This window comes from Ictidomys tridecemlineatus, chromosome 11 (assembly GCF_052094955.1).
Source record: "Ictidomys tridecemlineatus isolate mIctTri1 chromosome 11, mIctTri1.hap1, whole genome shotgun sequence".
In the NCBI taxonomy this organism is placed as follows: domain Eukaryota; kingdom Metazoa; phylum Chordata; class Mammalia; order Rodentia; family Sciuridae; genus Ictidomys; species Ictidomys tridecemlineatus.
The window spans coordinates 6,196,179-6,210,862 of NC_135487.1; the positions used below are offsets into that span (position 1 = coordinate 6,196,179).

A 14,684-nucleotide genomic window follows, 5' to 3' on the forward strand; every position below is an offset into this window, starting at 1 on the left:
CTCTCTCTCTCTCTCTCTCTCTCTCTCTCTCTCTCTCAAAAAAAAAAAAATTGCTGAGGTTGGCCTGGAACTTGCAATCCTCCTGCTTCAGCCTCCCAGGTTGCTGGGATTATAGGCATGCACCACCAAGCCCAGTTTATGTTTTGAGATAGGGTCTTGCTAAAATGCAGAGACTGGCCTTGAATTTGTGATCCTCATGTCTTAGCCTCCCAAATCCCTGGGATTAAAGGCATGTACACCACTGCGCCCAGCTGAACTCATTCCTTAATGCCATGCTGACCATTCTGACTGTTCTTTCCTATATTTCCTATGCACAATTAGCACTGTCCCTGTGATCGCTATCATTAAGTTTTTTTTTTTTCTTTTTTTGAGATGTGGTCTCATTATGTTGCACAGGCTGGCATTGAACTGCTGGGCACAGGAGATGATCCTGCCTCAGCCTTCAAAGTAGCTGGGATTACTGTGTGTTTGGAGATGGCCTCAGATCTCTTTCTTAATTCTTACCCCATAGATTTACTTAAATGAAGCTGTGCTTACTTTGTAGCTGATCTTTCTCTCTTGTTTTGCTCTTCTAATCAGTCCTGCCTCATCACCATCATCAGTATTATTCTTTTCCTCAAAGTCTTTAGCTTTCGGGCTGGGGATGTGGCTCAAGCGGTAGCGCGCTCGCCTGGCATGCATGCGGCCCAGGTTTGATCCTCAGCACCACATACCAACAAAGATGTTGTGTCCGCCAAGAACTAAAAAATAAATATTAAAAATTCTCTCTCTCCTCTCTCACTCTCTCTTTAAAAAAAAAAAGTCTTTAGCTTTCCTTTTTAACACGGTGGTACAGGCAATATGCTGAGCACTTGGCCATGTATTATCCTGAGAAGTAATCTTCAGGGTTGGGGCAGAGCTCAGTGGTAGAACTTAGCATGCTGAGGCCCTGGGTTCCACCCCCAGCCCCACAAAATAAAAACTTACTCAAAATAACTGAGATTGCTTCTGTCTCTGTCTTCATTTGACAGTTGAGAAAACTGAAAGAGGTAATTGAATCAAGGTCACACAAATCAGAGTTCTATTTATTTAAGTACCAGCGATTGAACTCAAGGGGTCTTTACCATGGAGCTACATCCCAGCCTTTGTATTTTTTGAGACAGGGTCTCAGTAAGTGTCTCAAATTCTTGCTAAATTGCTGAAGCTGACCCGGAACTTGGTGATCCTCCTGCCTCAGCCTCCCAAAATCTCTGGGATTACAGGTGTGCATCACCACACCAGCTGCTTCTGGGTTCTTGCGATGAGAGGCCGCCACTTTCCCTGTCTCAAGCCTGAGGCAGCCATTGTAAAACTTTTCAGCTTCTGTGATCCTCTGAGAAAATCTGATCAATCTCTCCTCCTAATTACATATGTTCTTTGGTTCTGTTTCTCTGGAGATTCCTGCCAATACAGGAAGTCTGGGAGAAAGTAGCAAGGGAATATGAGAACTAATTCTCACAGATCTTAGGAGGATGTCATTAGGAACTCTGTAATTTTGATAACTTGAGAAATAGCATCAGAAGCTCACAATGTAGAATTATGGTAGAATCTAGCAGAAGAAAAAACTGAAAAGGTGAGGAGTAGTTGCCTTTAGGCAGCTGGGGGAGGGGATGGAATGGTGGTTGGTTTTCATCGTGGGCCTTTTTTTTTTTTTTTAATACTAATTTATTTTTTTTTTAAAGAGAGAGTGAGAGAGGAGAGAGAGAATTTTTAATATTTATTTTTTAGTTCTCGGCGGACACAACATCTTTGTTGGTATGTGGTGCTGAGGATCAAACCCGGGCCGCACGCATGCCAGGCGAGCGCTACCACTTGAGCCACATCCCCAGCCTCGTGGGCCTTTTCCATGTTATGATTTCTGTAGGTGGACAAGTTTGGTCAAATTGTATCACAGTTTTGTTTTTTGTTTTTCCAGTGTTGGTGATCAATCTCAGGGCCTCATGCATGCTAGGCAAGCACTCCACCACTGAGCTACTTCCTCACCACCTCAACTTTTATTTTATTTTATTTTTGGCAGTTCTGGAGATCAAAGCCAGGCCTGCATATGCTAGGAAAGTGCTCTACCAGGAAATGCACTCCGTCCCCAATACTTTAAATCAGATATCTAGCATGACTTCATTAGGGTTTAAGAAAGATTGAATAGAATGATGTAACAAAGGTATATGTAGATTATAAATCTCACTCCATGCAAAATGATAATGTTGGGCTGGGGCTGTAGCTCAGTGGTAGAGTGCCTGCCTCACACGTGTGGCGCTGGGTTCCATCCTCAGCACCAAATAAATAAATAAAGATATCATGTCCATCTACAACTAAAAAGAAAATTTTTTAAAAAATGATGTCATGATCATGTTGACAAAGAGGTGAAAATACTGTTTTTAAAGACAGGTGTTAGGATTTATATTTGTTAGATGATGATATCCTCTCAGTTAACGATAACCACAATAACACAATCACAAAACTTGAGTGGCATCCATCAAAAATATTGATTTTTGCTTGTGAGTCAGGCTGATTCCACCTAGACTTGCTGCCTGTCTGCTCAAGTTGGTTGGGTTTGGCTGGCCTAGGACGGCTGCAGTCACATACTGCATGGTTGGCTGTCCATCTGCTGGGACACCAGCGCTCTTCCACGAGTTCCACCACACTCCAGCAGGCTCGCTTGGGCTAGTTTTCATGGCTGGTGGCAGTCCTGAAAACAGAAGGGTTCGATGCCTCTGCTATGGTTTGAATATGGTACTAAGTCTCCCAAAAGTTTATGTGCTGGAAGCTTGGTCTCCAGTGTGGCAATGTGAAGGTGGTGGAACCTTTAAAATGTGGGCCTAGTGGAAGGTAATTAGGTCATGGTGGTCCCTGAGGTGACTTCTCAAGAGAATGGATTGTTATAAAGTAAGGTCAACACTGTACAACACTTTATATGTGCTTAGTTCCTTCTGCATGTGCCTGGTTCTCTTTCTGCTTCTCTGCCACCTTGTGATACAACCTGGGACCCTCAGTAGGAAGTCAGCATCATGTTCTTGGAACTCCTGAATTTCTTTTCTTTATAAAGCACCCACTTCTACTGTTCCATTATAGCAACAGGAAATGGACTAAGACAGCCTGTGAGGCTTAGGCTCAGAGCTGGCACCTTATCACTACTGCCCACATTCTTTTGGGCAAAACAAATCACAAAGAATAGAGAAGGAGATTCCCTCCCTTTATGATAGGAGCTACATATTTATGTTAAAAAGGAAAGGTGGGGAAATAATACCAATTGTGCAATTCATTTAGCATAATCATTATAGCCAAATATTGTTGTCCATCTGTTTGAAATGATCACATGGATTTATTGATTTATTTATTAATGATCACATAACTGGATTTATTTTCTTTTTCCTTTGTAGACAACAAGGAAGATGTCAGAGTTTTCCATTTAGAGCAACAACTTCAAGTTCTTACCATGGACAAATCAGAGAAAACTGAAGTGGTTCTTCTTGCTTGTGGTTCATTTAATCCAATCACCAACATGCACCTCAGATTATTTGAGCTGGCCAAGGATTACCTGAATGGAACAGGTAGGAACAGTAACCAAAAGCAATGTAAGTGTTGGCTTGGTGACACATGCCTATAATCCTAGCAGCGTAGGAGGCTGAGGCAGAGGATCAAAGTTTGCCAGTCTCAGCAACTTAGCAAGGCCCTGGGGAGACTGTCTCAAAACAAAAAATAAAAAGTGCTGGGGATGTGGCTCAGTGGTTAAGCACCCCTGGGCTCAATCCTCAGTAAATAAATAGAAAAGCAATTCAAGGCTAAAGAATCACTTGATTGGGTCTCTGTCAGTGTGAACAATTAATCAACAAGGTACAAACATGCTCCCTACTCACTTGCACAGAGACTTAGCCAAAAAAGGGTGAGGAGCTGAATGTAGTGGTGTGTGCATATAGTCCCAGCACTAGTTCACAACCAGCCTGAGCGCACAGCAAGACTGCCTCAAAACAAACACAAAAGCAGGTAAGGTATGTCCATGGAATGTGTCTACGCATCTGGCTACTGGCCTATAGAATAAAAATTCAGTTTTATGTATTTAGAGCTCAGTAGAAGCAACAATGATCCTCAGAATGCAAGTTTCATCCAGGTGTGATGGTACCCACCTGTGGACCCAGCTATTTAGTAGGTTGAGGCAAGAAGATTTCCACTTGATCCTGGAAATTCAAGACCAGCCTGGGCCACAAATAGCAAGACCTCATCTCAAAACAAACAATAACAACAACAACAAAAAACCCTAGGACTGGGGTTGTGGCTCAGTGGTAGAGTACTTGCCTAGCACGGTGAGGCACTAAGTTTGATTCTCAACACCACATATAATTAATTAATTAAAAATCCATCGACAACTGAAAAAAATATATAAAAAAAAAAAAAAACACTTGAGCTTTTTTGTTCCCTTATGAAAAAAGGAAACAAAACCTTGCTTTCATTATGGTTACATAATTCCATTTTATCCAGGGATTCATTTTATAACAGGTTTACATCATGCACATAAAAACTGTATCTTTTCCTCAGGGAAACAGAAGGTTTGAGTCATATAAGGTGAGGACTAGGTAAGAATTTGCTGTCTGGAGGTGAAACCCCACCTAATTGGACTCTTTGTTCTGTTCTGCTCTGTGGTTCAGGGATGGAACCTAGGGCTTCATACATGCTAGGCAGGTGCTCTACCACTGAGCTACACCCCAGCCATCAAGCTGAGCTGGGGTTTCATTCTGCTGCTTCTCTCTCCACTAGCTTCACATCCACATAGTTCCAAATGCTTTTTCTTTTCTTTTTTCTTTTTCTTTTTTTTTAATATTTTATATGTATGGACCTTTATTTTATTCATTTATTTATATGTGGTGCCAAGGATCGAACCCAGTGTCTCACACATGCTAGGCAAGCACTCTACCATTGAGTCACAGACTCAGCCCCCAAATGTTTTTTTTTTTTTTTTTTTTGAGAAAAGCCAGCATAAAGCACTTTTACTGCAATAGTAAAACTTGAAACTCATACGTGGTGCGGGGGAAGCGGGGACAAAGCAACAATTTCTCTCACCAAATCACTACACAGGACAGCAAAGGGTAAGAAGGGACTGAGGGACAAAAAGCCAGGAAACCTGGAGAACAGCAGAGAGCCAAGCATCAAAAAACAGGCGGTGCTGAAGCTGCGTTGGCCAGCAGCGTTTTCTGAGAGAACACTCGAGGATGTGTCACGATGGCCGGGCTTTCACTGGTTGTTGAAGTCTACAAACAGCACCTTCAATTTAAACTTTCAATTAAGGTTCTTAAAATTTACGAAGTGGAACTTGGATAGCTTCGATATTACAAAAGTTCTGAAAATCCATTAGAAAAACCACAAGATGGAGGAAAGAAAGGGAAAACAACCCCAAAACAAAAAACCCCCAAAAGACCCCAAACCAAAACCAGCCAGGTCACAAAGGCGGCTTCAGAGGTCCCTGCTGGCCCAGGGACAGATACCTGTAGTGTCCAACATCGAGTGAAAGTGATCTGCTTTCAAAAGGCAGAGGGGTTCTGGGGAGGGGGTGGGCTGGCGAGGAAAAGGCCCTTCCCTCCCCACTGCAGTTTTGGGTAGGGCTTTGAATTTTTTTTTTTTTTTTTTTTTTAAAGATAGAGGATAGAGAGAGAGAGAGAGAGAATTTTTTTTTTTAATATTTATTTTTTCGTTCTCGGCAGACACAACATCTTTGTTGGTATGTGGTGCTGAGGATCGAACCCGGGCCGCACGCATGCCAGGCGAGCGCGCTACCGCTTGAGCCACATCCCCAGCCCAGGGCTTTGAATTTAACCCAAGGACATTTCTCACATCGGAGAGTAATTCAGCCCTCCACAGCGTCTTAAATCTGCTATGGCTTTGCAGCGCAGCAGCAAGAATGTTTAATATATAATAGATAAAAATTTCATCCAAAAAAATAAAATAAAATAAAGATTCTTGCAAACCCCACCCCCCAACACCAATTCCTATTCTAAAGTTAACCCATCACTTGTGCTGTTAATACCTGTCAAGATACTTAAATGGAAACCTAGATTCTAAAGACTGAAACTGAATCTTCACCTCAAAATGAAAACAAAACGACTAACTTGAGGTTTATGGCATATAGTTTAGGTAAACACACATACAAGGAGAAAGGGGAAGGGGAGATGGAGGTGTCAGAAGCAAAGCTGAGTGACAGAACACATTGAGTCAGGGTAGATGTTTATACAAAGTGTAGTGGGACGCCAGGAAAAGCTCCGTATGGATTCATGTGCACGCGTCTGGAAGCACCGGATCCCTCCCTGGCAGATCCAGGAACAGGGCTGAGGGAGGGGCCACTCCTGTCATTCCAGTTTTAGAAGCTCCACATCGAAGACCAGAGTGGCGTGTGGTGGGATGATGCCCGGGTGCCCAGTGGCACCGTAGGCATAGTCTGGGGAGATAGTCAGTTTGGCTCTCTGACCCACACTCATCTGGGCCACCCCCTCTTCCCAGCCTCGGTTCACCTCCTGCTTGCCTAGCATAAACTTAAAGGGCTTGTTTCTGTCCCGGGAAGAATCAAATTTCTTTCCATCTTCAAGCATCCCGGTGTAGTGCACCACGCAGGTCTGGCCGCGCTTCGGGAAGGTGCGCCCGTCTCCGGGGGAGATGGTCTCCACCTGCACTCCCATGGTGGTGGCGGCGGCGGCGTGGACCGACCTGGTGGCGGTTCCGCGGCTCTGCCTCGTCCCTCCGCGCGTCGCCTGCGCACGCGCGCGCCCCCCCAAATGTTTTTTCTAAAATAAAAATTTAATCGTACCATGCCCATGTTGAAACACTAATTTACATAAAGGCTTCAGGATCAGCCTAACATATTCATAAACAACACACAAATAAAGGGTGGCAATCAAGTATGAATATTATTTTATGTATATTATAATGCAGAATCAAGAAATCACTTGTGCTGGGCTTGGTGGCACGTACCTGTAATCCCAGTGGCTTGGGAAGCTAAAGGAGCTGGATCACAAGTTCAAAGCCAGCCTCATTAATTTAGTGAGGCCCTAAGCAATTTAGGGAGACCCTGTCTCAAAAAATAAAAAGGACTGGGGATGCATCTCTGTGGTAAAGTGTCCCTGGGTTCAATCCCTAGTTCAAGAGGAAAAAGAAAGAAATCATTTGTTATGATTATTCACTTATGTTTCCATACTTTATGGTCACCATGTATATGCTCTAAGAGATAAATAATGTTATATAAGAGCATGTATATGAAATAAAATGCTCACCTCTCATTTCTCTGGAGGCAACCACTGCTAATAGTTTAAAAATACATTCTTCCAGCCAAATGTGGTGGTGCATACCTGTAATCCCAGTGATGCAGGAGGATCACAAGTTGGAGCCAGCCTCAACAACTGAGCAAGACCCTGAGTAATTTAGGGAGACCTTGTCTCAAAATGAAAAATAAAAAGAGCTGTGGGGTATAGCTCAGTGGTAAAGTGCCCCCGGATTCAGTCCCTAATACCAAAAGTAAAATAAAATTCACTCTTCAATCGTTTTTCTGTAGTTTTACATGCAAATATTCGTATATAAACACATTTTATTTTGTTGCATAAATCATCAAACAATTTTCTGTTAGATGCACATGGATGGATGGATGTTCAACCTTAATTAATTCCAATAATCTCAGAACCAAAATTAAAAATTACATATATTTTGCCTCTCACACTGAAAAAAGTTTTTAAACTCAATAATGTCCAGTATTAGAGATTGGGGAGAAACGGTCTGCATACACTCTAGGAGGACAATGCAAATCCATTAAAGCTTTTTGCAAGGTAATTTGGCAGTACCAATCAAATTGTAAACTGTACAGGCTAGGCGCTGTGGCACATACCTATAATCTCAGCAGCTCGGGAGGCTGAGGCAGGAAGATTACGAGTTCAAAGCCAACCTCAGCAAAAGTGAGGCACTAAGCAACTCGGCGAGACCCTGTCTCTAAAACACAAAGTAGGGCTGGGGATGCTCTCAGTGGTTGAGTGCCCCTGAATTCAAGCCCCCTCATACCATCATCTGAAAAAATTAAGGAGTATCCATTCTGGTGATGGTTGCTTGTGCTTAATGCTGTGGAACTATGCATTTAAAGTTGTTAAATGGTAAGTTTTATGTATGTATATTTTACCATAGTTTCAATCAATTAACAAATCTAAATCACTGTTGTTGTTTTTTTAAAAGAAGAAAGAGAATCTGTGATTGCAAAAGTAATATTGATCTGGGTGCAGTGGCACATGCCTATAATCCCAGCTACTGGAGAGACGGAGATAGGAAGATTGCAAGTTTGAGGCCTCAGCAACTTAGTGAGACCCTGTCTCAAAATAAGGAAGGGTCTGGGGATGTGACTCAGTGATTGAACACTCCTTGGTTCAATCCTCAGTACTAAAACCAAAATCAAAAAGGGAACTGGGGGCTGGGGATGTGGCTCAAGTGGTAGCACGCTCGCCTGGCTTGGCATGCGTGCGGCCCGGGTTCGATCCTCAGCATCACATACAGACAAAGATGCTGTGTCCGCCAAATACTGAAAAATAAATATTAAAGTTCTCTCTCTCTCCCTCTTTCTCACTCTCTCTCTCTCTTTAAAAAAAAAAAAAGGGAACTGGGATGTAGCTCAGTGGTAGAGTGCTTGCCTAGCATGTGGAAGGTCCTGGGTTGAATCAAACCAGTTCCACAAAATAAATAAATAAATAAAATCATAATATTTTCTGTGCACGAAATTTCTTATTCCTAATTTCCAATCTAACTCTTTATCCAGGAAAATATAGAGTTATCAAAGGCATAATTTCTCCTGTTGGTGATGCATATAAGAAGAAAGGGCTCATCCCTGCCCACCACCGAATCATCATGGCAGAACTTGCCACCAAGTCTTCCAACTGGGTGGAGGTGGACACGTGGGAAAGTCTTCAGAAGGAGTGGACAGAGACTGTTAAGGTGCTGAGGTAGGTCCCAGCTGAAGAGTGAAGAGCCGCTGGCAGCGCGGATCTCACCGCCACTCAGGAGTCTTGCTAAGTTGCTGAGGCTGGCTTAGAACTTGTGATCCTCCTGCTCCAGCCTCTTACAGGTGTCCACCACCATGCTCAGCTAATATTCGAATTTCAGGTTTTTTAGAACTTCAGCTATCAAAATGGGCAGAATTTTCCTTGATCATATTGGTGGTACCCATCTGTTTTCTTGTGCAAACTGTGACAATCCTGACTAACCGCTCAGAACTCATCTCCACTCGGTTCACAGGTGCCACCGGTAGAGCGTTTCTTTTTAACAAGGTAGTTAACCTACAGGACAGTGAAGTTCAAGATCGGGTCATGCTCACTGGCCGCCACATGGTTCGGGATGTGAGCTGCAAAAACTGCAATAGCAAACTGGGATGGATCTATGAGTTTGCTACTGAAGACAGCCAGCGTTATAAGGAAGGCCGTGTGATCCTGGAACGTGCTCTAGTTCCAGAAAGTGAGGGCTTTGAGGAGCACGTACCATCTGATAACTTGAAGAAAAAGAGATAAATCCATCTTTTCCCAGGTCTCCTTCACTGAAAACAAAAATCTACTTACATACACTGTCACCTTAGCATCAGAATCGGATACATGCGGAACAAGAGGTTGTGAGAATCTAAGATGGAACCTTTCTTTTCTTTTCTTTTATTAATTTTGTATTTTCCATCCAACAGCAGTGTGTAGAGAGAATATTATGCAGTTGCTGTTAATTTTTTTTCCCTATGTTTACATCTTGAGGCAGAAGAGTCTTTGCAGCTAAATGGTAGGCTATGTGAGGAAAAAAATCTGGGCTATTAGAGTGAAAGAAGTGTGTTTTATGTAAATTTTGAATGGCGAATATGTCAAGAGCAGAGTTTTTAAACTTATTTGGGCTTCATTTTAAAACTTTTTTTTTTTAAACCCAGTTATTTCACTTGATTTGCTAGCTTCAGAGAAGAGATCCGAATCTGTGCCCAGCGCTAAAGGCTCAGTGTTAGCATGGCTTGTGTAGGCCCGTGTGTCATATTCTTGTTGGAGATGAACCCGTAGCACCAGAGCCTTGTCAGTCTCAACCCAAAGAAGTCACCATTCCTAGTTACTTGTCACCACATAACTGGTGTTGATTGGAACCTTTTTCTGAAATGGGGCAGAACTGCTTGGTTGTCTTTTTCCATGTAACTTAAGCATAGTAATATAAATAAAGTAATAGTTGGGGAAAAAAAAAGGTGCTGAGGTAGTAATACTGAAATTAACATTACCATTTCTGTGGCTTCTTTTTGCCATGTTTCAGTACTGTCTTACATCTGAATGTACAGATTTGCAAAGCTGTCACCAGAGCTGGAAAGACATGGCTGTGCCATTTCCATGGAAGGGCACCACAGGCTATAGAACACAGCACAGAGGTTGTGTGTTCCTTAGCCTTTGAGTCTGTCGTCGTGGTTTGAGATGTCCCCATGTTTGGTACCCTGCAATATTTGTCAGGAAATTGAGGCAGTCTGCCTGGCCTGTCTGAGCCTCAGGTCAGAAAGGCAGAGTTGCAGAAGGATATTGCTGTCATCTGTCTTCAGTATGAGAGAGAAACAGGGGGCTTCAGGATGAGGAGCTGTAGGTGATGCTTGCTCAGGGACAGGGGAATACCACAGACCTCTGTGCTTATACTTTTAAAACTTCCACTTAAGGGTTCAGAAGCCAGAGTAAGTAATATCTAATTATTTCTTTGATTATCTTGAAGGCAAATTTAAAAAGCTTTATGAAAAAACTTTCTGTTCTTAGAGTTCTGAGCCTTCTGGTTACTGATAGTATGGGGGGGGTGGTCAGAATAAGAAATAGAGGCCACTCTGAGTACTAAAGTGAAGGGGAGTTTAGGTGCTCAGGCACAAGTGTTTAGAAGAGCTGGAAGAGTGGATGCCACCGTGTGTTTCTAGGTCCTGCCCCCTCAGTTGCTGTGGGAGATCAGGAAATCAATTCTGCTCCTGCTGCCACCTCTGCAGCCGTTAAGCTTCCTCAGGCTCCAGACGCTGGGGACTGGACAGTGGAGTGTGGAGTCCGCAGCCATGCACACACTGCGAGAGGCTACTTGTCAGGCTGCTCAGCCCCAGAGTAATAATAATCCCTGCCTCCCAGGTCTCTCTCGAGAGTCTCATCATGAAACCCAGCCACATCAGAAGCTACTGTGAGGCCTCTGGGCAGTGTGCTTAGGACAGAGCTGAGCCCTGAGCTGGCAGATGGTGTCCAGCAGGAACTTACCAGGAGGACTCACTTTTCAAGCTTGGCAGGGAAAAGTCTCCTCTGCTTGTTGGCAAAAAATTCTGTAATCAGAGACCAGGCTCTGAACCTAGTCCTACCCATCCCTCTCTGGCTCTGTGGTAACCTATTACATATTCAGTTCAGCTGTTCAGGAGGGAAGGGATTTAAGAGCACAACGGCCCCTCAGTGAGTCCCACAATGTGGCTCCTGGACCTGAGGTAATGGTACAGTGTGGTAAAGTGGTGGCACCCTCTTCCCACCCCGAATGGAGCTGTGCACACATCCACCTGTGTGTCTTCCTGTGGGGCCTCTGGCCCTTGGCCCTCCAGGTCCTTATCCCTGGCGTTGTGGTTCTAGGTCAGTTGTTGGTGGTTAGAAGTGTGGGTCTGAACCAGACTACTGGGTTCAAGTGCTGTCTCTGCTATGTACAAGCCCAAAGACTGTGGGCAAAACTAGTGAGCTCCCCTCTTAATGGGGATGACAAATGATTCTGATAAAAAGGGGAGAGTCATCCCACTTCTTTGTGACAACCAAAACATTCATTCAATCAAATTGTTGTCAAGCCGGTGCGGTGGCTCACGCCTCTAATCCCAGAGGCTCAGGAAACTGAGGCAGGAGGATCATGAATTCAAAGCCAGTCTCAGCAAAAGGGAGGTGCTAAACAACTCAGTGAGACCCTATCTCTAAATAAAATACTAAATATAGGGTTGGAATTGTGGCTCAGTGGTTGAGTGCCCTTGAGTTCAATCCCTAGTACCCCCAAAAAAGTTATCAAATACCTCCTATGTTCCAGGGATTCTGCCACAAGGAGAGTTGCATCCCTAAGCCTCCATCTTCCCATTCATTATGGGGATAATGATATTTATGATATGGGAATGGAGAAGATTTAATCAGACAATTCACACAGAGGTTCTACTGTGATGCATGGCATAATAAATAATTCATGTTGACTCCTGCTGCTGTGGCATAGACACAAAAAATGGTGATAGACATCCTAGGATTGACCTTGTACTGGCCATCCTAACTGGTGGGGTGCTGTGGGTACCAGTGATGAAACATTTTGAATATCACCCCATTTTACCATTAGGTCAGAGACTTAAGCATCTTCAAAGGGACAGTATTTCAGTGGAGCATCATAAGAAAGCAGGAAATACTATTTTATATTGTTTTATAGACACCATCAAGAGAAGCTAGAGGCTGGCAACTGTGACCACAGGCAGAACTCGCCTGTGGTTGAAAGGTCTGGACGCAAGAGGAAGTGCTTGGAAGAAAGACAGGATTCTAGTCAGAAGAAATCCCTAGAGCCCAAAACAAAAGGTTCGTAAGTTCCGCCAGCACTCCAAAGAGACCAAGACTAGAATAATTCAGATTCCAGGGCTGAGCCGCCGCCCTTGGGATTTCACATCTGGTGCCCAGAAGGTGGCCTTGTTGGCTTCATGAAGGAAGAGAAAGTGAAAGGTGCTCTGCGCTTACTTCTCCTGCAGTGCACTTTAGCTTTTGAGGTGTCCAGGATCATTTTTGGAAATCTGAATCTTATAAAAATTGAACTCTCTTTCCTGAAAAACACATACGTACAGTCATTGTAACCGTGGGGGGTTATTGGAGGAGCCAACTCTGAAACTCTGCTTCATTATTCTCCCAGGTGTGCCAGAGGTGAAGTTGCTGTGTGGGGCAGATTTACTAGAGTCCTTCGGTGTGCCCAATTTGTGGAAGAGTGAGGATATCACCCGAATCGTGGCAGACTATGGGCTCATATGTGTCACTCGGGATGGAAGTGATGCTCAGAAATTCATCTATGAGTCCGATGTGCTGTGGAAACACCAGAGCAACATTCACCTGGTGAACGAGTGGATCCACAACGACATCTCGTCCACAAAGATCCGGAGAGCCCTCCGAAGGGGCCAGAGCATTCGATACTTGGTACCAGATCTGGTCCAAGAATACATTGAAAAGCATGATTTGTACAGCTCTGAGAGCGAAGACAGGAATGTTGGGGTTGTCCTGGCTCCTTTGCAGAGAAACACTGCAGAGGCGAAGTCATAGAAATGCTACAGCTTGACAGTTTGGATCACTCTTCTGGAGATTTTAAACAATCTGGTGTTGTAACTCAGGAAAGAAATCTTTATCTTTCATAAACAAAATTTTAAAAATCTGATAAAAGTCCGCTGGAAATTAAAGTAAGATTTATGTTTTCTTTTTATCAGAGTGGCTAAGATGATAATAAGGCCTTAAATAAGGCCTTAAAAAAAAAAAAAAGAATGTACAAATCCCTTTATTTTTAAGAGACTAGTAGTTCACTAAAACCTGAAGAATATTAATGAAACTAACTCCAAATAAGTACCACACAAGAGAAAACAAAGTGTGAAAAGCAAATGTCCACTCCAGATTCTGATTCTAGCTGGGTACTGCTTAAGAGGCTGAGGCAGGAGGATCACTTGAGCCCAGAGTTCAATACCAACCTGACAACAGCCAGATCCTGACTCAAAACAAAACAGAATCAACCCCCACCAAGCCTAACTTTAGTTATGAAAGGAACTGACATTTTATATATGCCTATTGTAGGGCTCTCCACCAAGATGGATAAGGGAAGGAATTCTTCATCTTATTTAAAATTTTTTTTTTTTTTAATTACTGGGAATTTAACCCAGGAGCCCTCTACCACTGAGCTACACTGCCAGTCCTTTTTGTTTTATTTTTTTATTTTATTTTTTAAATTTTTTTTTAGTTGTAGATTGTCACAATGTCTTTATTTTTATGTGGTGCATAAAAATATTTTTATGGGTAAGGATCAAACCCAGGGCCTCGTGCATTTGAGGCAAGTGCTCTACCTTCAAGCTACAACCCCAGCCCATTTTTTTTTTGTTGTTTTATTTTTGATACAGGGTCTCTAAATTGCTGAAGCTGGCCTTGAATTTGTGATCTTCCTGCCTCGGCCTCTTGAGTTGCTGAGATTACAGGCATATGCTACTGTGCCAAGCCCCAGAGAGAGCTTCTTATGGTTTGTTAAAATTGTTCTACAATAGAAACAGGATCATGGTTAAATTCCCAACAAAAATAGAATAATTTACTTTTTTGTAATTTATATTTATTACCTATACCACTCCAGATGAAGGTTTATAATTCTTCAGAAAAAAAAAATACTTACAATTGTGCAATTGTTTAATCAGATATGAAGCTACAGTTGGAAAAAGGAAAATGTTAAATAAAGTTGACAAATGTTTACTCTACCACACCCAACTTAATCTTTTGCAGGAGTGGGGTTTATTTACTTATTTTTATGTGATGCTGAGGATCCAACCCAACGCCTCGCACACACTAGGCAAATGCTTGAACCCTGAGCCACAATTCCAGCCCTATTTTGTATTTTATTTGCTTAGCACCTCGCTTCTGCTGAGGCTGGCTGTCTTTGAATTCATGATCCTCCTGCCTCAGCCTCCT

General features: G+C 43.0%; 2 protein-coding genes and 1 pseudogene across 9 annotated transcripts in view; 2 read left to right on the forward strand and 1 right to left on the reverse strand.

The window, feature by feature from the left end:
• Window positions 1–13,423, forward strand: part of Nmnat1 (nicotinamide nucleotide adenylyltransferase 1) — a 29,351-nt gene extending 15,928 nt beyond the window's left edge. For all 7 annotated transcript variants that reach the window (XM_005334761.5, XM_040287902.2, XM_040287903.2 and 4 more), the window contains 4 exons: window positions 3,396–3,566; window positions 8,786–8,969; window positions 12,421–12,563; window positions 12,889–13,423. In XM_005334761.5, coding sequence (XP_005334818.2) covers window positions 3,452–3,566; window positions 8,786–8,969; window positions 12,421–12,563; window positions 12,889–13,289 — 843 coding nt within the window. In that variant the 5' untranslated portion in view covers window positions 3,396–3,451 and the 3' untranslated portion in view covers window positions 13,290–13,423. The remainder of the gene's footprint in view (window positions 1–3,395; window positions 3,567–8,785; window positions 8,970–12,420; window positions 12,564–12,888) is intronic.
• On the reverse strand, window positions 4,980–6,710 carry LOC101955706 (peptidyl-prolyl cis-trans isomerase FKBP1A). The gene has a single exon (XM_005334760.5). The coding sequence runs from the start codon at window positions 6,675–6,677 to the stop codon at window positions 6,351–6,353; it is 327 nt and encodes a 108-aa protein (XP_005334817.4). The 5' UTR covers window positions 6,678–6,710; the 3' UTR covers window positions 4,980–6,350.
• LOC110599061 (protein yippee-like 5 pseudogene) lies at window positions 8,976–12,500 on the forward strand (annotated as a pseudogene). Its single transcript, XR_013427394.1, has 2 exons — window positions 8,976–9,625; window positions 12,421–12,500. The product of XR_013427394.1 is annotated as a protein yippee-like 5 pseudogene (transcript).
• Window positions 13,424–14,684: the final 1,261 nt, after the last annotated feature.

What these genes read in the sequence shown, in the direction of transcription:
- LOC101955706 (XM_005334760.5), bottom strand. Translation starts at nt 6,677, where the DNA reads ATGGGAGTGCAGGTGGAGACCATCTCCCCCGGAGACGGGCGCACCTTC.